The sequence below is a fragment of the Schistocerca cancellata genome, chromosome 5 (assembly GCF_023864275.1).
Source record: "Schistocerca cancellata isolate TAMUIC-IGC-003103 chromosome 5, iqSchCanc2.1, whole genome shotgun sequence".
Taxonomy (NCBI): Eukaryota; Metazoa; Arthropoda; class Insecta; order Orthoptera; family Acrididae; genus Schistocerca; species Schistocerca cancellata.
Window position 1 is genome coordinate 299,051,841 of NC_064630.1, and position 24,518 is coordinate 299,076,358.

Consider the following 24,518-nt stretch of genomic DNA (forward strand, 5'->3'; position numbering starts at 1 on the left):
GCTGGGCTACGGTCCCGCACACCGTTAGGCCGTCTTCCGCTCACGCCCCAACATCGTGCAGCCCGCCTCCAGTGGTGTCGCGGCAGGCGTGAATGGAGGGACGAATGGAGATGTGTCGTCTTCAGCGATGAGAGTCACTTCTGCCTTGGTGCCAATGATGGTCGTATGCGTGTTTGGCGCCATGCTGGTGAGCACCACAATCAGGACTGCATATGACCGAGGCACACAGGGCCAACACCCGGCATCATGGTGTGGGGAGCGATCTCCTACACTGGCCGTACACCACTGGTGATCGTCGAGGGGACACTGAATAGTGCACGGTACATCCAAACCGTCATCGAACCCATCGTTCTACCATTCCTAGACCAGCAAGGAAACTTGCTGTTCCAACAGGACAATGCACATCCGCATGTATCCTGTGCCACGGTGTTCTTATTTCAATTTCCAGGAGTGTATTTGTATGGAGTGTAGCCATGTATGGAAGTGAAACATGGACAATAAATAGTTTGGACAAGAAGAGAATAGAAGCTTTTGAAATGTGGTGCTATGGAAGATTAGATAGGTAGATCACATATCTAATGAGAAGGTATTGAATAGAATTGGGGAGAACAGGAGTTTGTGGCACAACTTGACAAGAAGAAGGGACCGGTTGGTAGGTCATGTTCTGAGGCATCAGGGAATCACAAATGTAGCATTGGAGGGCAGCGTGGAGGGTAAAAATCATAGGAGACCAAGAGAGGAATACACTGAGCAGCTTCAGAAGGATGTAGGTTGCAGTAAGTACTGGGAGATGAAGAAGCTTGCACAGGATAGGGTAGCATGGAGAGCTGCATCAAACCAGTCGCAGGACTGAAGACCACAAGAACCACAACAAGGTAGTCATTTAGAGTGGTATACTATTTTATTTTGTCCCAAAATTATTTATAAGTTCCAGTAATCAAGATACATAGTGTTTTTCTTATTGTCTGTAATTAACCCACAAAGTTATGACATAAAATGTAAAATATGTCAACAGTCCAAAACAAATCCTGTATCTGTCAATAGATAATATGTAAGTAAACTATGAAGAAATACTATTCCAGTTATTTGCCATTTAACCCTTTCAGACCTGGCGTCCAATATATTGGACACAGACTTTTATACACATTTTATAACAGTAAACGATTTCACGCACCATTGAAACCCAGTTGCCTGTTTACTGGACATCTCTAGCGTTAAGTTCCATGCATCTTGCCGGCCGTGGTGATCTAGCGGTTCTAGGCGCTCAGCCCAGAACCGCGCGACCGCTACGGTCGCAGGTTCGAATCCTGCCTCGGGCATGGATATGTGTGATGTCCTTAGGTTACTTAGGTTTAAGTAGTTCTAAGTTCTAGGGGACTTACGAACACAGATGTTGAGTCCCATAGTGCTCAGAGCCATTTCAACCATCCATGCATCTTGGTGCCCTCTATTGCTGGAACTATGTACTACATCGAAAAACAATCAAGATGGCGGACCCGTTGCGAAATGCTCCAGGTAAGTCATATTTACGTCTTAAATACTGCAGTATATACGTTTTCTGCTGCTCAAAAAAATATACTGGGTAAGAGTCTTCTGTAGAGATTGCATTTAACGTAAGAGATGTGGGATTTGAACATAATTGAGCTATTATGACACTAAATTACGTTGTCCAAAATTCTGGACATCAGGATTCGGCTGTAATATTTTTTTCCTAATAAGCTGCAGTGAAGTATTGATATAGTGATTGCTTTCAACCTACTGCTGTCTTATAACGTTTTTTTCAGGTAATGTTGCATTTCTCTTTGGATTTGTAGCATAGTATATTAGCTAATAAATTATTTTATCTATGGTATCCAGTAATTAGCTTTTATGTTATGACGTTTTCATCTGTTTGCTAAAATTCGGTTTTTGTTTGTAGATCACAGGAAGGTATACAACACAACAAATCTAAATCACATCAAGAAGATCCTAGATCTCTTAGCAGCAGGAGATGTTCTTGATATCGATATCGATATTTCAGATGACGAAGATCATCTTGAAAATATTCCAGGCACTGTTACCACAACTCCAAGCATAGGAAGTGAGAAAATGACAGCGAATTATGATTTTTTGGTGACACAATTTGAATCACAGAAGATGCAGTGGAGGTCAGTTTGTAATGATCTAGAAGGTGACGAAGAGCCACATGAGCTACCCGTACTTGCAGAGACTGTATGTAATAGTGAACCAGAATATGACTATCTCACTAGCAAAGAAGAAAAAAGTATAGACGTCACCCTTGGCCGCCACCTGCTATTCATTCTGAGACTCAGTGCTATATTGATTAAGAAATTGAAGAAGAATCTGTCTGTTACTTTATTAAATACGTAACAGTACAAGAATGGGAAATGTTTTCGGGAAACACAAATATATAAGCATTACAGTCTGGTTATACAAATTTCAAACCAACTAAACCAGATGAAATAAAAGCACTCATAGATATGGTGATAGGAAACTTGAAATTTCCTCGAGTGAGACTTTACTGGGACAAGTTTGTTCGAATAGGTTTATTCTTAGATTCTATGACTAGAGATAGGTTTTTCCAGTTGCAAAATGCTCTGCATATTGTCAACAATTTGGAACGCCCTGAAAGATCAAATGACAAATTGTATAAAGTTCGACCTTTGTACAATACCATTAGAAGAAGGTGTTTAGAACTCTCCCTTGAAGAATCTTTATCTATTGATGAACAGTTGGTTCCATTCGAAGGTCAACTTTCAATCAAGCAGTATGTGAAAGGCAAGCTGTGTCCTTGGGGAATTAAAATATTTGTTTTGGCTGGAAGATCTGGTGTTGCTTATGACTTCCTAATATATCAGGGTAGTGTGACTGAGCATGATGAATGGAATAAGAAACTATTCAGTTTAGGTGCATCTGTTGTTCTCCATTTGTGTGACAGAATAAAAAGTGAAGGACACAAACTATATTTTGATAATTACTTCTCTTCTTATCATCTTATTCAAGTACAAAAACACAGAACAATTTTTGCTGCTGGAACAGTTCATGTAAACAGGTTTTTTTCTCCTACGTTGATAAATGACAAAGATATCAGACAGAAGGAGAGACGATTTTCTGACCAGGTTGTCAGTAGAGACAATGTAGTCTTGTCAAAGTGGCTTGATAACAGAACTGTGGTATTGGGTTCACATTTTGTTGGAATAGATAAAGATAACACTGTTGGATGATGGGACAAAACCTCAGATCATACATAAAAATCAGGCATCCTGAAGTTGTTAAATTGTACAATGAATCAATGGGGGGTGTAGACTTTTTGATCAGCTGATTGGACTGTACAGAATTTTTATTACATCCAGAAAATGGACTCTAAGAATGCTGATGCATGCTGTTGATTTTGCTTTGGTCAACAGTTGGTTAGAATATCGAAAACACAGTTCATTGAAAAAATTCAAGACAGTAAAGTACTCGACTTATTGCATTTTCGAATGAGTGTAGCTGAAAGCCTTGTGAGAGCAGGGACAAACACAAAGAGAAGAAGAGGTAGGGCAAGCAGTGAAGAAGCTGGAAAAGAGACTGAACAGAAAAGATCCAGAGCAGAGAGACGACCTGAATCAAATGTACAATATGATGGTATTAACCATCTCCCAGTGGTAGATCAATGCAAAGATGGAGGTACATGGAAAAACACACCATGTCCAGGGAAATCAGAAATAATCTGTTCAAAATGCAGTATTCACCTTTGCCTAAAAAAAGGTGGAAATTGCTTTGTGGCCTTTCATACAAAGTGAATGTAAAGAAAACTGTCTTCTGTAAGTGTTCAACTTATTTCTGTTCTGTAAATTATAATACCAGTAGTTAAAATTATTGATATAACATATAGATTCCTGTATTTTGTAAAAAATTCCACTCTTGAAAAGATTTTGCACAATAAAGTTGCTGTATAATTTGTAACTACTGACTTCTTATTTCACATTACCAACACCTCCGAGACCCAATGTCCACTTTATTGGACAACATTTTATTTTTAAATCAAGTATGACCTATTGAAATTTTGTTTGAATATACAATAAATAGGTCCATATGGACACGATAAAGGGAAAATTTTTTTTTTTTCTATTTTTAAAATAATTCAGGACTGGAGGGGTTAAAACATTCAAGTGAACAGTAAGCCTACCTCACGTTAACAACCTATCTGCGTGATGCAGAATTGCAAACTACCATAGTTAATTCCAAAATATTTAAAAATTAACCATTTTGAAGTGAACTTTATGAACAATATCAGCTATTGGTCAACAGTTAGCACTAACAGTTTTATTTATAACTATTTCAGAGATTAATTTCAACTAAGTCATTAACTTTTGAAATTAACAAAAAGAATTAACATATTTTGTTAATTTCGAAACATTTTGTACATGAAGAATTTCATTTTCTCATACAAAGATATGACTGATAGTGACTTTTTTTTCCTTTTCCTTCATGATTCTTTGTTTCCATAATCTGCAAGTATTCTGTAAGCTGAAACTAAATCCAGATAAGATAACTTGCAAGGGAATGGAGGGAATTTATTATTTTAAACATTCATAGAAGACAGAGTAAGCCCCACACTACAGCAAGTTATAGCACATCACAAACTGTTTCAAGAAAAAGCTGTTAAGGCACTTAGCACAATCTACAACTGATTACGAAATAACTAAGCAACTCCTTAAAATAAAAAAGATCAGTAATATGAAGTGCTATATAGATGATAAACCTATATAATGAGGCAAAAAGTATGTAATGAGGCAACAGACTGAAGTAGTTGTTCAGGAATAGAATTTTACCCTTAATGAGTTCAAATGTTAGATGTAAAACATAAGATCAAATGTCAAGTTTATTAATGACACAATTAAGTTTTTGAGGTTGAATATCAGATCTGTAGCCAGCCGGAGTGGCCGTGCAGTTCTAGGCGCTACAGTCTGGAGCTGAGCGACCGCTACGGTCACAGATTTGAATCCTGCCTTGGGCATGGATGTGTGTGATGTCCTTAGGTTTGATAGGTTTAATTAGTTCTAAGTTCTAGGCGACTGATGACCTCAGAAGTTAAGTCGCATAGTGCTCAGAGCCATTTGAACCATCAGATCAGTAACAGCAACTGACCATCTGCTTCTTGAAAAGAATGCAAACAGTGTAGTTAGTTGGTATGTAAGAGATTTAACACACACAATGGAAAATAAAATGTATGTACAGGATAGTTGCAATGCTAGAAAACTGCAGTAAAATGCAAGAAGAGCTGCTAAGAATCTACAGGACACTTCACATATGCAATGGTCAGCAAAGTATCATGTGGAATGGAATAACAGCTGAGGAAGGGGTGTAGCTCTCTCATTTCCATATTTCACAAGCAGTTCTATTGAGGAAATGATGCTATAATGTCAAAAATCTCTTTTTATTTACATATGACAAGCTATAATGGCTTAAAAAACTGAATGGATTGTAGATCAGATTATTGAAAGGAAATGTTGAAACTGTTCAACTAAACAAATCTCATTAACAAAGAAAAGCACATAAAAAATGGAACAATTCTACCTGATAGCTAGGGGATTAAAATACTGTTAATATTCTTTAAATTATTTAAAGCTACTACTCACTGTTAAATAAGGCCAATGTCTTTCTTAATACTTGCCTTCCCACGAGTATGCACCAGGTGCACCAATCAGCAACTTTGAGCCATTCTGCAATTTGAAAAGATAATGAAAGTGAATTCTTAAATAAAGTAAGTAGACAGGAACATCTATTTGTTTTTGACTTAATCTCTTTTTGTGAGATTTGTTTTTGACATAATGTCTTTTCATGATACAATCATCACCAGTTTTGGTTCACATTGGTCATAGTGGTATTTGTAGAGGATCATGACTACCTTCACAAAGAAAATTCAAGCAAAAGTATTTTTAACAGTTTCCAAATTCCATAGTTAACTAAGGTAACACGAAAACTAAATTGTTTTGAATGTGACTAGGCGTTACAGAAATTGCAAGCTACATCTAATATTCTTTTCAGCTGTTTGACTGGTAATGTTTTAGTCCGGTAAAGGCACATATTCACAGGTTGACTGTATCTGCTGTCAAAAACAAATCTGGTGTGATTCACAAGTCCACAAATAGGAACAACAAATTATGGGAAGTCAGTACAAAAAGAAAAGGTCGGAAACATACATCATCCCCAGTATTTACATGCCTGCATAGCTATAGTCTGCAGAAATGTGTTCACAACAGTAGTACTTACAAAATGTCAATAATGATGCAATTTCATATTGTGGAAGTTGTAAGAGATCCTCACTATTAAGGTTCTTAAATCAATTGCATGATATGTGTTCTTCCAAGTTTTTGAAAGAATATCTTTCAAATACTGTATTTTTAGAATTACAGTTTCTTGGGCCTTGTGATAAAGCAATGTACTGAACACTACATTAAGCAAATTAGAATAACAATTAATACATTTTGTTGCTATTATCATTAAAATCATAGGCATCTTTTGTACACTAAAAGTGAGCATGATTGCAATTTCACATTTAGTTGTCCAGTAGTATTTGCTGTTGATTTATGTGAACCGTTTGATTTTGGGATAAAATTTTGTAAACATTGATTAATTTTAATATTAAGAGAGAGGATTACTGATAAGAGGAGAAGAATAAGATGTACTTGTAGATTTAAGTTTAAAATGTATGTTACAAACAAAGATAAATTTAAATATTTTTGTAGAATAGAGAAGAAGAAATTGAAAAGAAGATTTGAAGGGGAAGGCATGTGGCCTTGGACTTATAGTAAGTAAATAAGAAAGGTGGGTCAATAGGGGCATCCTGAGAAGGGTATCATTATGGACTTGTTGATGCTACTGGCATGACATGTTTAAAATGAAATGCCAAAAGCTTATACTAGCCAGAGACTGGGAACAACTTCCGAATTATAAAGAAAAGTAACATACTGAAGTGAACAATTTTATTTGGAGGGAACTGTTTCAATAGATTTGTTAATCAGTTGAACTTGCATTGTTTTATGTAAGGTGGCTATACAATACTTATTTATGAACACCCCACTTAAACACACATGCATTAATTACACATTCACTATGAGAACTGTTTCCTTTCTCAGTGTTTCCCTCATCTTCCACAGAATCATGGCATACTGTACCACAATCTTTTTATTCAATATGGCAAAAGAACTGATAAACACAGTTATCATCATTTTATTGTGAATTGCAGTATGATTTCTTTTTTAGAAGTTAGCAATGAATTATTGATGAGGGAAAGAATAGGCAAGGTAGTTGACTAAAAGCATAATTTATTACATGCTAATATTAATATTAAAATTAACAATAATTATGTGTCTTTGTACCTGCATAAATAACAGTATGGAAGACTAATATTATTTTATAAGAAGTAACTTAATGACATGGAGTGGTAGTTAAAATAATATACATATGCTAAAGTGGTCTAGATGGCTACTTAGTAAATGGACACAAGGTCAAAACAGGTGAGTAATAACAGTAAAAATGTCCAATGTAAAAAAAAAAAAAATTAAAAAAAATAAAATAAAAATAAAAAAGTATAGAAGGAGGCATGAATTTTACACAGGATGTTGTGCTGCAACATATATAGTAAGAAATGAAGTAGGATAGGTGTACTTTCACCTGTAGATATGGGAAAAATACTGATTATAGGGAAAGAGTCTCTGTGAAGGAAGGCAAAAAAGTGTGAAATAGAAAAAGCATGCCTGAGGAAAGAGTTGTATGGTGTTGGTAAATAGAGGAAATATATGTACATCTGAGGAAATAATTGTGTAACATAATTTCAGTAAGAACTAAATAGTAATATTTTTGGCACTTACTCCAGATTTGAGCAACAAAAACAATAGATGTCTAAAAGACACAGATGTTAAGAGATAAAAGTCATAGGAAGCTTTAAGTTTTCTAAATACTCAGAATGTAATTCCATCCATATGGTTATTAAGACAGAACGTTAAACTATTATGGAAGGATTAGGCAATACGAATATTTTGTTTTCTCATCAAAAGCACGTTTTTAAAAAAAGTCTTCCTGTAGTTATGCTATGAAAGAAAATTGTAAAAACTTTACTGTAGGATCATTAGGAGTCAAAAATCATAATAATAAAGCAGTAGTAAGTGAAAAGAGTACAGGCACATTAAAACAATTATGCTGTACTAGACATTAATGCTCAAATACTTATCATGTTAAGATAATGTTTTGTGCAAATGTAAAGGCACTTTCCTTCAATTAGAATTGAGCCACCACTGTATTGTTAATCATGACAAAACATCCAGAAGAGCAAAATTAGAATCATGTTACACTAATCACACAAAAATGACAATTAATTTTATAACATATTAGTAATTATTGAGATTTATTAAAAGATTTTACGGATAATATAATAGGATAGCAAAATGGTAGAAAGTTGACACAAGAATTCAGAAAAATAGCTTTAGTCACCATGAGATCATTCATCTAACAGTAAGTGAATGGAATTTGATGTTGCACACCACTCCAGCAACGTGATGTATGTCCTTATCACACACAGTTCATAGATAAAGACTCGAGATCATTCATCTAAAAAGACTCAAGATCATTCATCTAACAGTAAGTGAATGGAATTTGGCATTGCACACCACTCCAGCATAGTGATATGTATCCTTATCAGGTGTAGCTTGTAGTTAAAGGATTTCTGGTGTAACTGCTCAGGCTGTATTTCAAAATTTATTTCTCAATACATTAAGAATTTAAATTATCAGATGCATTTTCAATATTTCCAGCTGAATAATGACAGTCAAGGTTTTAAAATTGCTGATACTGAGTGATGTTTTCCAAACAGGTAGTAGTTAGTCTTGGTGCCTTGAAGTGCCAGTTAGCTCTATGTAGTAGAGCCTTAGGGTTGTTACTCCTATGCAGTACAGCTCTTATAGGCCTCTTGAAGGCCCAACTCGCAGAGCCTAAGGGTGTCATAACAACTTCCACATCATTTTCACATTCCATTGGTGACATCAGAAGGGAATTAACAGAGTGGCTGGAACTACCCCATTGAATTCCTGTCTATGTATATCTGTATTATTCTTTCATGTGTCATTAATTGACATTTAGTATTAATATTTTGATAGTGTCTGAGGTAGTGTTGTGTTTCTGACATTGCAAAATCTACCCTTAATAGGTCTCCTTAGAGAGCACCAGAATACAGTAACATCTTCTCCAGCTTATGTGAGTTTCATGAATGAATAGAGGAAATACAATGCAAAAAATGTCCAGCTATTATCATAAACCAGTTTCTTTTATGAGTGCACAGTGTCTGAATTCTAGTAAGTTATATTTTCTTGCAAATAACTGCAGCATATCAAGGATATGAAAACAGCACAACAATAATTGAGTGTGATATTTATTAGGCAATAGTTTGAAACGTGACCTTGAAGTATCTAAATTTTAATGAAATGGTCATAGAGCATTTTGCAGTCCACAAGGGGAGATGAGCTGATTTCATCTACAAACAAGTGAATAAGGGTAAGCAAAATGTGCATTAATAAGTGATAAGAAACACATAACTGCCTATTTGGCCTACTTTCAATTGCTTAAAAATGGATGGTAGCATGTTTTTACGCAACATCAGATTTTCCAGTAAATTAGTACAACAACTTGTACTAACATGGCATATTTTAGCGTGATCCTTAAAGCAAATGATCATTTAAACTACATATATTTTCATAATACATAAGCTCTACAAGGGTTGGAACTTAAATGGTGGTAACTATTTATTCACAACTGAAACAAAAGAGTTACATGTTTGCACCTGTTACTGTCCTTCAAAGCAGTCACCAGCATTGTGTAGAACCCATTGCCAGTGATGTGGAAGGTGTAGTATACCGTTAGCAGAGCCTGTTCTGTTGATGGTGCAAATGGAGCAGTCTACCACTTGTCGAATCTCTGGAACAGTGCTGAAGCAAATGCTACGAAGTGGTTCCTTCATCTTCACAATCAAATCAAAGTCACAAGGACTTAAGTCAGTGGAGTATGGTGGATGGTACAGTACTTCCCAGTCTCACTTACTGAACAGAGCAGCCACAGCTTGTACACCTGCACATTATCGTGCAAAATGATGGGTGGGTTGTGCAGAAAGTGTTGCCGCTTCTTTCACAAAGATGGTCACAGGTGATGATCCAAAAACGAACAGTAATACTGTGCACTGATGGTCTGCTGTGGAGGAATGTAATGTGTTAGGATAACACCATTACAGTCATACATGAGAATCACCATAACTTTCACCATACTGGGGCTCTGACGCATTTTCGACTATTGCAGCAAACCATAATGATGCCATTTGTTGGATTGGCACTTCAGTTTTGGCTTGTGCAATATGGACCATGTCTCATCCAGTGTTGTGATACAGTCTAAGAAAGCCTCTTCTTCATGCTCATAATGCTCCAACTGCATCTGAGCAGTATCGTAACACACCCATTTCTGCATTTCCGTCAAGTCATGCGGAACCCATCATGGTGCAATTTTTCGCAAGCCAAGGCATTCCATCATGGTGCAAAGCACAGTCATATGCACTAATCCACTTTCATGGGTGAGCTCATGAATCATAAGGCGTCGATCACTGTCCACTAATGTGGCAACAGCATGCATTCTTCTTCAGAGATGCTAAGACGACCTGCCTGATGCATGTCTGCCACAGTTTGGTGATCTTTGTTGAAGGATTAACCAATGTGCCACTGATCTGTATGTTAATCCCAATTCCTCACATGCCTCTTGAAGACTTTGATGTGACCTTCATGCTGTTTGACCTCTGGCACATTCAATCTTGATCTATCTCTGTTGTCCTTGTTTCAAAAACATAGTGACACTGTTATGTTAGACTGCTCACTCACAAGTGATTGTGTTTCCCTTGATTGTATGCATGCTGGTGACGTGGGATGGGCGAGTCCATTTGCTCGGAGGTAAGGTAGGGTATGTCAACAACGTGTGCTATCAATGACAATAGTAGATTCCATTGCATTGTGTCTCTACAGCATTGTTGCTGCTATTTAAGTTCCAACCAATGTATAAATACAAAAACCAACAAATTTGGTATGCTAACTATGCAAAGAAGTGAACATGGCAGCTACTCAGTTTGCTTTCCCCAGCCAATCGCAGCATAAGACCCATAACAAGAGTTTCATCTCACAAACTTGTAAACACAGCAGACTGAAACACATAAAATGTTGAACATATCAAGTTTAGAATTGAAAACATGAAAATCATGAAGCATGCAGCCAAGCAAACAGACACTGCATTAAACATGTTTCTCTAAAATCCTTCTTTCAATAGGACCTGTTGTGTTTAAGTATCAGGAAGTGTGATGTCAGATAATTAGTTCTTATCATGAAGATAACTTTTGGTGTTATTTAATAGTTGATTATGGCATGGAAAGGAGATATAGTATGAAAAAATTTGGCTAAAATGTGATATTCAGCCCTTCCCCTGGTATCCTGGTTGCGATGACAGACTGATCTGTAGCATAGCTTGAGTTGTAGATCACTTTGGATTGATAAATGTTGCATCCACAATGGAGTCTATGAGTCACTTCTTACTGACAAATAATACTTGCAAATGAAAACCAAAAATCAAGTTATCGTAGAAGAAGGTATAAATACTGTGCCAGGGCGTATATGTGGACAGGGAAAAAAAATTCCCATATTTTTCCTGGTTAAAAATACACTTTCTCCCGGGTGACAGTATATTTTCCCTTATCAAACCTTCGAATGGTTATGGTTTTATGCACAGGCGCATAATTTCCCGGCACTTTAGAAAACAAAACTCAGGGAAAAAGACATGTCTTGGAAATATATTTGATGTGCAGCAACATGTGTTTTCATATTATGCAAGTATACATTGGAATTCCACCAAACACCATATTTTACTTTCTGAATCACTGAAATCGAGATTTCGATGTGCTTTTGTAGGCCGTTCATAGCTCATGTCACGTGATCTCTCCAGCCAATGACCACGGATATTCAGAGCATAGGATACGTGATGTAGTCAGCCAACAGCAACATCACTGTTAAGTAGCACAAACACACAAACAGGAAAAGTTAATAGTTTAAATTAATATACATAGTGTTGCTACAAGAAAAGCAAAGCTTTCTCATATAATATTGTTCTCAAGCTGCAAGAGAAGCTAAGCTTTCGCATATACTGTTGATCTTTTTTGCGCATGTTACACTTTAAGATATATCAGACAAATGTGCCAGTAAAATTTTTAATAATGGCATAAATGTCTGATCATCAGGGTTCAAAATGGCTCATCATCAAAGAGTTGATTTTTAAATGAGAGTCAAACACTCTGTGATTTAATAAATTCATGGTAGATTCTTGCACATAGTTCAACTTATGTAAAAGGTTATTTACTTTGAAAGAAATGCTTTTCAAACCACTATTCACAATATTTTCCTGTGACCTGATAGAAATAGGTTCGTTTCAGCAGTTGCCAGAAAGCGCAGATAACAGGTGACACTGCGCTTGGGTAGCTATCATGACGTAGGAAGCCCGTATGTACGTACATACTGATAGATCATACATTATGTTATAAAAGAAACAAGGCATCAGAGGATACTGCAAGAGCATCGAAATTTTGTGAACCATATTAAAATGTGCACATTTAGAGTGCATACTTAAAGTGCACATTCGTATGTCCGGATTCCCAATTAAGTAGACCTCGACCTGATATTAAGCTTTTCAGTGTGATTTTCAGGATGTAAATTTTCTTGGAGCACCAGTACTGTATAAAATCAAGTTTGGCTCTTTATTATGGCATAATGCAATACGTGCTAGAAAATGAAAACGTGCACTCAAAATGCTGTGAACAGTTGAAACTAGCCAATACTGTGGTATTAAACATTTCGTTTCAAATACATTGACTGCCTCTGCGGAAAAGGTTAACAAAAGTCAAATTTCTTTAGCAAATGGACATTCATTGTTCCGCAAGACAATTAATGCTTGACTGTCAGAAAGGGGAAAGAAATAAAATCTGAAACTAATGACATATTTCAGCCTTTTGTAATTATGTGAATGTGTTTTAATTCACTTGATAGCTCCCGGCCACATATGTATGTTTTGTTTTCATCTGACGTGAGAGTAAACGAAGGGGAAACAGCAAAATCACTAAATGTAAACACGGACTATGTGGAGACTACCCACTGTAACTCAGACTGCTCTGCGCATCAGCCCTGGATCTACAACATTTGCGAAATGGGTCAATACTAATAAAAAAATTGAATTTTCGAAATATGTTCATCTTGTAGTGCACATCTTTCTGTAAGGTCTGAAACATAAAACATATGTATTCGAGGAAATGTAAGACATATTATTTGGTCTTAAGTATGCCCAAGTGAAGTGTCCCACCTCTTCATAAAACATTTTTCTACCGCACATCCAAACTATATTCAGGAGAGTGGAAATTGAAATGTCCTGTGGTCCCTCTCCTGCTCCCAGTCGGCCGGGTTACAGCCTGCCCCTCTTAGAAAAAAATCTCACAATTAATAGCGGATGGGATTATTTGTAATCGGGAGAACAAGAACTCTTCAGAAAATCTGAACTCTTTATTGCCTATTAGTTAATAATTTGCTGTTTTGAGTGACATAAAATTAAATATAGGATGTATAAAACCAATACTGACAAGAGATAAGCAAGAAATTACACATTTCTTCAAACCTTAGCTCCTAGCATTTTTTTTTTCTCTCTAATCTTGCTACAGCTCTACATGGTGTGCTTTCCTTTCTGCGGAAGAATCTATTACCTCATTATCAAAGTTCGTCAAACATTTTGCTACATGAAAAATCGAAATGTCGTTATCTAATACTGAAAAAGCTGTTAATACAAATAATAAGCAAGACTGGTGTGGTTTCTTGATCTGATTACGTCTATTTTGTCACTGTCTGCTAGAGAAAACAAAATAGGCCTTTCTAATATGGCAGCAATTTTGTAACATACCAAATAAACAAGACTGTTTTGGCACAAATGGCCATTTTTATAACACGACAAAATATAATCCGTGAAGTACCAATATCAAATGTTAGGAAATAGTTGCACATTTCATTTTTACGCACCAGCTTCTCAAGCATGAGATTGAAAAGTAGTACTATGGAATTTGTATATAAATTTGGAATCGTCTTATTCTTCCATAATTCATGTGATGTCCCTGTTTCTTCTCCTTCCTCGTTCTAATATTCTTGTCATCACCAATTCCATAGCTATTGCTGCCATTGTCAAAATTTGTTTGCCAATTAATTTCACTAACCCTGTCAGAATCACAGGTTTAGTTATCCCGCGATTATTTTCTGGTTAGGTGTTATTACGTGTTCAAACAACATGTTTTCCGCATTACTTCCAGAATAGAACTTATGTGGCTGCTAGCCAGGGACTGTACAACTGGTCCTTACTAGTGTAGTGATCTGGCCAAAAATTTTCTGTCAAAATTTCATTTTCTTGGATACACCGAGAAGATAATATGTAATCTTTCTCACCTGTTATTCCCATTAGTCATTTATTTCCATTCTGGTAGTCTGAATCTATGGATTTCGCTACTAATTATAACAATGCTCATTGTTCGCAAACCCAATCAACCACATATCAGACACTGATTGGCATTCATCCATTCAGCTTCACTCCTTCATCTCGTATTGCCCTGCCTCCTTTTGTTGCGGAAAGTTTATTTCTAGATGCAACGAGGATTCTCCTGACAGAGACAGCAAATACACTATGCATGCATTCAAAAGTCAACTTATGATTCATTCAGAAATCAACTGAAAATGTGTTCAAAAATGTTCAAAAACCAACAGGGAAGCGTTTCAAAATCGTATGAATAATCGATAGACAAATGTGCTTTGTGAAACAAGTTTTTTTTCCTCAAGAATATGAATTTGGCGCCCCCTTTTCCTGGTAGCATCTAGCTGCTAGCTGCAACTGCTTGCACAGCCAACAGCCACATTCCTGTAGCCAGAAGTGGGAGAATCTACAGCTCAAACATGACTCAACTGCACATGCGCGTGAGCCCGCGCGCAACTGCTAAAACAAATCGAATGTAAACAGTTGCGACTTCACACTCATTGGAGGCAATTTGTTGTTAGGAAGCACTGCATAGTCTTCCTAAAGCCTGTGACACATTTTCAATTGGCAGATGCTTGCATGAGCACTGTGTGTCATTGTTGTATATGGCGCATTTCCTTTGCAATTTAAGGTATTTTCATTTTTTTCTCTCATTTATGTTTTATTGCTGAAGTATTATTCTGCGGTAGCGGGATACAGTAATATACTTTGTTAGAGTATCGGTTCTTACCAGTCAAAATTACAAAAATTTAACTGATAACTCGAACAATGCAAAATTCCCAGAATTCTAAAAATATCCCGGGTTTTTCCCGGATCTCCCAGTTGTCCCAGGTGATATACACCCTGTGTGCAGAATTGTTATTTTATATTGCACTTGGAGAATTATGACAAAGGATGTCACACGTCTCCAAGACAGGGCTGTGATCACAATAATGTTGCACACACACAAATGTAGCAGCCTATTTTATTAATGAAATGTCACATTCATTCCTTCTGTGGAGTTCTAGATAGAGGTTTCATGCTGAAACTTATGATTTGATATAAGGTTGATTCAAGTGATGTCTCATGTTTGTGGGCAAAGCATTGTTAGGTGCTCCAGCAGAAAACATGTTTTGTTGGTGCTGCACATTTTTGTGATTTTGCAGAAATAAACTGATGTTGAAGTGGTCATCTTTGGTGTGTCAAGTAAAAGTTGTCACAGAATCAACTAAGTAAAAAAATCCATGCAATTCACATGTTTATTTATATGTAAAAACACATTTCAGAATTTTTTGTTGCATGACACCATGTGTACCAGATACATGTACTAATTTGAAATTAGATTCATATAATTACTTTTCATATTGCTACTACATAATCTTTCACTGATTTTATCAATATGCATCTGTATTGTGAAATTTCAAACCTTTGCAGATGCCATGATAAACTCATAGTGTTATCATCAATTGTTGGCTTAAACTTATTTGCAATCTTTTAAAATTTTTGAGAGCAGTAGGCCTCTCCTCATCCAAAACAATCATCCTCTATTTTTACGGTATAATAAATTGAGAAACAGGCTATTTCTGATAATATTCAGACTCTTACAAAATGACATTTCTGACAATTTTCATGAGTTTCAAGTCTGCTGGATAACTTATTTTGTAGAAACTCAGCATTTGTGATCCACAATTACTGCCAAAGAATTTCATTATATATCAACATAATTAAACATATATCTTCTAGAATTTTCAGGAGTTACCATTGCCTTGTATATATTTTGTAGTAAATCAGTGCTTGTGATGTAATTACTGTAGCAGATGATGTGGCTAAAATATTGTGTGTTATCTACTTTTCCTTTTCAAGAAGAGTGAATATTACTTACATTTATCATAAATTAGTTCTACTTTTGAGTTTGTTAGCAACTATAATTAACCTCAAGACCTTCTAGGAAACTATTAATTTTTAACACAGGTTTTTCTGCTGCCTAACAGAAATGAAGCAGGCAAAAAGGAATACAAACATCTCAAAAATGAGATCGACAGGAAGTGCAAAATGGCTAACCAGGGATGGCTAGAGGACAAATGTAAGGATGTAGGGGCTTATCTCACTAGGGGTAAGATAGATACTGCCTACAGGAAAATTAAAAGAGACCTTTGGAGAAAAGAGAACCACTTGTATGAATATCAAGAGCTCAGATGGAAACCCAGTTCCAAGCAAAGAAGGGAAAGCAGAAATGTGGAAGGAGTATATTGAGGGTCTGTACAAGGCAATGTACTTGAGGACAATATTATGGAAATGGAAGAGGATGTAGATGAGGATGAAATGGGATATACAATACTGCGTGAAGAATTTGACAGAGCACTGAAAGACCTGAGTCGAAACAAGGCCCTGGGAGTAGCCAACATTCCATTAGAACTACAAATGGCCTTGGGAGAGCCTGTCCTGACAAAACACTACCATCTGGTGAGGAAGATGTATGAGACAGGTGAAATACCCTCAGACTTCAAGAAGAATATAATAATTCCAACCCCAAAGAAAGCAGGTGTTGACATATGTGAAAATTACCAAACTATCAGTTTAATAAGTCACAGCTGCAGAATACTAACATGAATTCTTTACAGATGAATGGAAAAACTGGTAGAATCCGACTTCGGGGAAGATCAGTTTGTATTCCGTAGAAATATTGGAACACGTGAGGCAATACTGACCTTACGAATTATCTTAGAAGAAAGATTAAGGAAAGGCAAACCTACATTTCTAGCATTTGTAGACTTAGAGAAAGCTTTTGACAATCTTGACTCAAATACTCTCTTTCAAATTCTAAAGGTGGCAGGGATAACATACAGGGAGCGAAAGGTTATTTACAATTTGTACAGAAACCAGATGGCAGTTATAAGAGTTGAGGGGCATGAAAGGGAAGCAGTGGTTGGGAAGGGAGTGACACAGGGTTGTAGCCTCTCCCTGAAGTTATTCAATCTGTATATTGAGCAAGCAGTAAAGGAAACAAAAGAAAAATTTGGAGTGGGTGTTAAAATCCATGGAGAAGAAATAAAAACTTTTAGGTTCACCGATGACATTGTAATTCTGTCAGAGACAGCAAAGGACTTGGAAGAGCAGTTGAATGGAATGGACAGTGTCTTGAAAGGAGGGTATAAGATGAACATCAACAAAAGCAAAACGAGGATAATGGAATGTAGTCGAATAAAGTCGGGTGATGCTGAGGGAATTAGATTTGGAAATGAGACACTTAAAGTAGTAAATAAGTTTTTGCTATTTGGGGAGCAAAATAACTGATGATGGTCAAAGTAGAGAGGATATAAAATGTAGACTGGCAATGGCAAGAAAAGTGTTTCTGAAGAAGAGAAATTTGTTAACATCGAGTATAGATTTAAGTGTCAGGAAGTTATTTCTGAAAGTATTTGTATGGAGTGTAGCCATGTATGGAAGTGAAACATGGATGATAAATAATTTGGACAAGAAGAGAATAGAAGCTTTTGAAATGTGGTGCTACAGAAGAATGCTGAAGATTAGATGGGTAGATCGCATAACTAATGAGGAAGTATTGAATAGGATTGGGGAGAAGAGAAGTCTGTGGCACAACTTGACCAGAAGAAGGGATCAGTTGGTAGGACATGTTCTGAGGCATCAAGGGATCACAAATTTAGCATTGGAGGGCAGTGTGGAGGGTACAAATCGTAGAGGGAGACCAAGAGATGAATACACTGAGCAGATTCAGAAGGATGTAGGTTGCAGTAAGTACTGGGAGATGAAGAAGCTTGCACAGGATAGGGTAGCATGGAGAGCTGCATCAAACCAGTCTCAGGACTGAAGACCACAAAAACAACAACAACAACAACAACAACAACAGAAATCTCTTTTCCTTCAATTATTATAAGGAATAAGTAATTGTTTAGCTTAATGTGTTTAAAATATAGTCAGTAGGCTTAGTTTACAGTTATTTAATCAATGTCCCGTAAAACATAGCACCAGCTGTAATGCACCCCCACTGTCAATGCCATTCTTCTAAACATGGGATGAGTCAGATGATGTTCATAAGCACCTGTAAATCTCTCCGACTGCTATCAAATTATTGGCAGCTGCTACAAATTGGTGCATTGGAAGAGCTCCCGAGAGTCATGCACCAGTACTGATGGTACTAAAGGTACCTCAATTACTGTTCTCTCCTGTGGATCCAGTCTCCTCCAGAAAGAATGTGGTAAGTCAATGTTAGATCTTGGCATCCTGTACAAGGTAGAATGGGGCTAGGGATAACTCAGAGTATTATACCAATCCTCCTAAACAACCGGTTTGTGGTGCTGTCTCTCACTGAAACTGTTTTGAGGACGCCTGCATTGTTCTGTATAAGAGGAGCCAAACACAAATGAATAGGGGTATACTACTCATTGACTGCTCAAACGCAAGGCAAGTAATGGTACCCCTTAGGGAAATGGTAGCAAGGGACAGTAAGGTGCAGCAGGTGCATTCAGTGCGTATGCCTGGGGGCCTCATTCAATGTACTGAAGAGACTGCTCCAGCAGCCACTGAGGGAAAAGAGTGCAACCAACTGCAGATTGTGACACACATTGGATCAAAGGATGACTGTAATCTGGACTCTGCGGTCATACTTGGATCATTCCAAATATTGATAGCAAGGGTAGAGAAGACCACCAGTGGACATTGAGCTTCAACAAAGCTCACAATTTGCAGTATTATACCCAGACCTGATCATGGCACCCTACTTCTGAGTCTAGTGCAAGGACTGAATCAGAGATTTCAAAGGTTCTGTGAGAAGTCAGGCTTTGACTTCCTGGACTTGTACCATATAATTGAGAATTGTAGGGGGACACCCCCCCCCCCCCCCCCCCAAGTGGGTCAGGTATGCATTGCACATCAGAGGCTGCTAACCATGTGGTTGACTGGATGTGGAGTGCACACAAGGATTTTACAGATTAGGAAATTCTCCATCAAGTCCAGATAATACCAGCTGCAAGAGATGCAAAAGTGTAATCCATAAGAATGCTCACAAATGTAAGAGGATTAAAATCCTTGTGGTTAACTACCAAAGCATTTACAACAAGCTCACGTAATAGTAAGTATAGAAAGATGGCTATCTTGGATTGATAACAGTAAGAATTTTTGGGAAAATTTAAGAGTATATTGAAAGGATAAGCTAATGGGAAATGTAGGTGGTGTATTTGCTGCAGAAGACAAGACACTCAGATCCACTGAAGTAGAAAATGAAGCTGCATGTGAGATTGTTTGGGCAACACTCAGCTTCAGGGATGGGCATAAAATTATAATTGCATTCTGCTGCGAACCACAAGACTCACCTCTTGACACAACCAAAAGCTTTAGAGAAAACCCCAGTCCCCTTAGATTTAAGTTCCCCAATCATACTGTTACCTTTAATCATTCAGCTGTCAATTGAGAAAATTACACTTTTGTTAGTTTTGGGCATGGCAAGACATCCTGTGAAACATTACTCAATCCATTCTCATAGAACTATTTAGAATACATAGTTCAGAACCCACTCATGATGGAAATATTTTGGATCTAATAGCAACAAGTAGACCTGATAACTTTCAGAACGTCCACGTCAAAACTGGTATCAGGAACCATGAAACAGCTGTGGGAACAATAATTACCAAGGTACAAAGGACAACTAAAATGAGTAGAAAAATATATCTGTTCAATATACAAGATAAAAAGACAGTAGTGTCATGTCTTAATGAGGAACTTGAAATTTGCAGCATAGGTCAGGAGAATGTAGAGGAACTATGCCTCAAATTTCAAAGAATAATTGATCATGCACTGAGCAGTTATGTACCCTGCAGAAGGGTTTGTATGGAGGGGATCAACCATAGCAAACAGTCACTGAAAATAAATTTCTAGAGAACCTGCTCATAATGGGTGTACACCAAAGCACAGCACTACAGATAGATACGTGCTGAATGAAAAGCATTTGGTTATCAAGAGAGCAGTGTATGAAGCCTTCAGCAAGTACCATAGCATAGCAGAATATTGTGAAATGATCTCTCACAAAACCAAAAAAAAAGAATTATGATGATATATAAAGGCTGTTACTGGCAGAAAGGTTAGCATACAGACACCCATGGATGATGCTGGAACTGAAATTGAGGGTGTTCACGCAAAAGCAGGATGCTTTATTCCATTTTCAAATGTTCATTTACAAAGAAAAACCATAAGTGAAACAAGTCTCAGTGTCAGTGTCACTGAGAAACAGTTGAAATAATTAAAATTTAACAAAGCTCCAGAACACTATGGAATTCCTGTCAGATTCTATATTGAATATGCAACTGAGCTATCCCCTCTGAACTATAGTCTACCATAGATTCCATAAACCCATGTCCAAAAGTCGGAAGACAGGAGATGTTACACCAGCTTATAAGAAGGATAGTACAAGTGATCTGCAAAACTGATGTCCAATATCCTTGACACTGGTTTGTTGTAGAATGTTACAACACATTCAGATTTCAAACAAAATGAGATATCCTGAACAGAATAACCTCCACCATGCCAACCAGAGTGAATTCTGAAAACATTCATCAAGTGATATCCAACTCACACTTTTCTCACATGGAATCCTGAAAGCTTTGGATCAAGGTAGTCAGTTAGGTGCAGTATTTCTTTATTTCTAAAAAGTATTTGACTCAGATCATATCTATGTTTATTCTTACTGTCAAAAGTACTATCAAATGGGTACCAAATGAAATTTGCGACTGGATTGAGAGTAATACAGTGTGTTATCTTGGTTGGACAGGAATCATCAGATGTAGAACTAACTTTGACTGTGCCCCAGGGAAGACTATTGGGACCCTTGCTGTTCATGTTGTATTTTAGCGAGCTTGCAGACAAAATTAACAGTAACTTTAGACTTTTTACAGATGATAGAGTTATCTATAATGAAATACTGTCTGAAAGAAGCTGCATAAATATTCAGAATCCAAATATGTGCAAAGATCGGCAATGTGTTTTAAATACACAGAAATTTAAAATTTTGTATCTCAAAAAATGAAGTAACATAGTATCCTATGACTCTAACATCACTGAGTCACAGTTGGAACAGGCAAACTCCTACAAATACCTGGTTGTAATGCTTTGTAAGGATATGAAATGGAATGATCAAATAGGCTCACTTGTGGGTAAGGCAGATGTTAGACTTTGGTTTCTTGATAGAATACTGGAAAAATGCAGTCAGTCTACAAAGAATATTGCTTACAAATCACTCGTGTGACCCATTCTAATGTACCGCTCAAATGTGTGGGACCTGTACCAAATAGGTCTAACAGGGAATGTTAAACACATACAGGGAAAGGCAGCAGGAATGATTACAGGTTTGTTTGAACTGTGGGAAAATGTCATAGAGATGCTGAAGAAAGTGAACTGGCAGACTCTTGAAGATAGGTGTAAACTATCCCAAGAAAGCCTACTCATAAAATTTGAAGAGCTGACTTTAAATGATGACTCTAGGAATATACTGCAATCCCCTATGTACTGGTCACATTGTGATTGTGAGGAAAAGATTAGATTAAGTACAGCTTCTACAGAGGCATTTAAACAATCATTCTTCATATGCTTCACATGCAAATGACATGGGGATAAACAATAATAATTGGTATAATGGGATGTATACTTTACCAAGCACTTCACAGTGGTTTTCAGAGTATATATATATATATATATATATATATAAACAAAAATGATGTGACTTACCAAATGAAAGTGCTGGCAGGTCGACAGACACACAAACGAACACAAACATACACACAAAATTCAAGCTTTCGCAACAAACTGTTGTTTAAAGTCTTTAAATATGTCTGCTTGTGTCTGTATATGTGTGGATGGATATGTGTATGTGTGTGCGCGCGAGTGTATACCCGTCCTTTTTTCCCCCTAAGGTAAGTCTTCCCGCTCCCGGGACTGGAATGACTCCTTACCCTCTCCCTTAAAACCCACATCCTTTCGTCTTTCCCTCTCCCTCCCTCTTTCCTGATGAGGCAACAGTTTGTTGCGAAAGCTTGAATTTTGTGTGTATGTTTGTGTTCGTTTGTGTGTCTGTCGACCTGCCAGCACTTTCATTTGGTAAGTCACATCATCTCTGTTTTTAAGTATATTTTTCCTTTGTGGAATGTTTCCTTCTATTATAACTATATATATATATATATATATATATATATATATATATCATACACATGGTAGGTCCTTATGTATTATTTAAACAGAACTTAGTTTAGTATTAATGAATTTCCTTATAGTAATAACAGTGCAAAGTTGGGACTAAGTCGATCATAGCCTTACCCAAGACCACAGTCAAGCAAGTAAAATGTAATGAAGAAATAACATTAAATATTTGTTAAATAAATCTTGCCCAACAAAATGGAACAGCACTGCCATCCCCCACAATAAACAATGAATCCACAACTGGTTGCGTAAGTGTTTGGTAAACAATCTCCTTGGTAAACTCATTGTATTTTTATTAGTATCCCCACACTGAGTCAAATTCCATCACTTGCTTTAGTTACAACTGAACCTATGTGTTTATATCTCGACACACTGCCACAAATTGTTACACCCAGGTATTTGTATGAGTTATCTGACTTCCAGTTGTGACTGGTTGATACAGTAGTTATACCATATTAAGTTTTTGAATTTTGTGAAGTGCACAGTAAACTACCACCTGATGGGATTTAGCCATTAAAGTCTCCACGAAGAATGAGCATCCAAGTTTGGTCTACATAGCATCATTTGCGTTCAGCTGCCTGATTAAATTTAAATCATTTCCTGTTGGCACCTCTTAAATCCTTAGTGCTACTAACATAAGTTTTTGCTTATCCAATACAGTATCACAGCATTCAAAGAGCTGTTTAATGAAATATTCATTAACGTGTGTGCGTTGGTACATAGCTCCAAATTTTGTTAACAGAACCACATCACCTTCCTTTTATTATTTATGAATGTATGATATTAGTTAGTCCCTACCTGATCTCAGTGAATTTCAAGTGTTGCTCTGCAATACAAAAATGGCTGACACTCTATTTGCCATTTGATTTCCCTGTATTGAAAACAGAAGTTTTACTTTCTTATCAAAGAGTTTTGTTATAACTCCATGAAAAATTGTAAATGGGTGTTCTTTCATATTTCTAATATCATTACTGCTGCAGTATTCACTTTGTTAGTGGCTACATTTACTATAAGTATAATTTCTCATTAATTCATTCTGCAGACAACAACAAGAAGCACATTCTCGGATGTGGATATACATTAATAAAAGTCAAACAACTCTTAAAAACTCAATCTGTATACTGTACTAACAATAAAATTTCATTATATGGCTTAATACTACTTCTGCTTCAAGAAAAGTTGCCCTAAAAGGATTACGTGGAATTGCTCAAAATTACTGGACTGAACTGACATTCCAAGTTGGGTGGACTGAACTGGATGCTTAAAGTAGTTAGAAATGCTGAATAGTGTCTTCACAGAAGCAGTCACACTAAAGTGGAGGATATCTTCAGCAATGTCTATCATATTCTCTTTGTCTTAAAAATAACCCTAGTTCAAATGATACTTATATAACTATAATACAAGAAACAAACAGTCTTTCCGTTTAAAATTTGCCTCCTTGCCTAGGTGTCATAATTTGATCTCATATGCTTCAATAAGCTCACACACTCACAAGACATACTGGTGTAACAATAAATTAGGAATTAGCTGCTGGTAAAAGTTTCAGGTTACATGGTCACATTCCATAAAACTTTTTTGTTGCAGACATTTCAACCAGAGATATATTTGACATCGTCAGAGATAATCCTGGTTCTGCTAAGTGTTGCCAATTGACAGGCCAAACATCAGAGAGTGACATAAATATTTACATCCACATCTTTACTCTGCAAACTACTGGTTATTTC

The 24,518-nt window shown here is 36.7% G+C and overlaps 1 protein-coding gene across 1 annotated transcript in view; it reads right to left on the minus strand.

Annotated features, from left to right (window-relative positions):
* Positions 1-24,518, minus strand: part of LOC126188085 (integrin alpha-4-like) — a 521,321-nt gene that overhangs the window by 311,300 nt on the left and 185,503 nt on the right. The window contains exon 6 of the mRNA XM_049929540.1: positions 5,660-5,708. Within this exon, the coding sequence (XP_049785497.1) occupies positions 5,660-5,708 (49 nt within the window). The remainder of the gene's footprint in view (positions 1-5,659; positions 5,709-24,518) is intronic.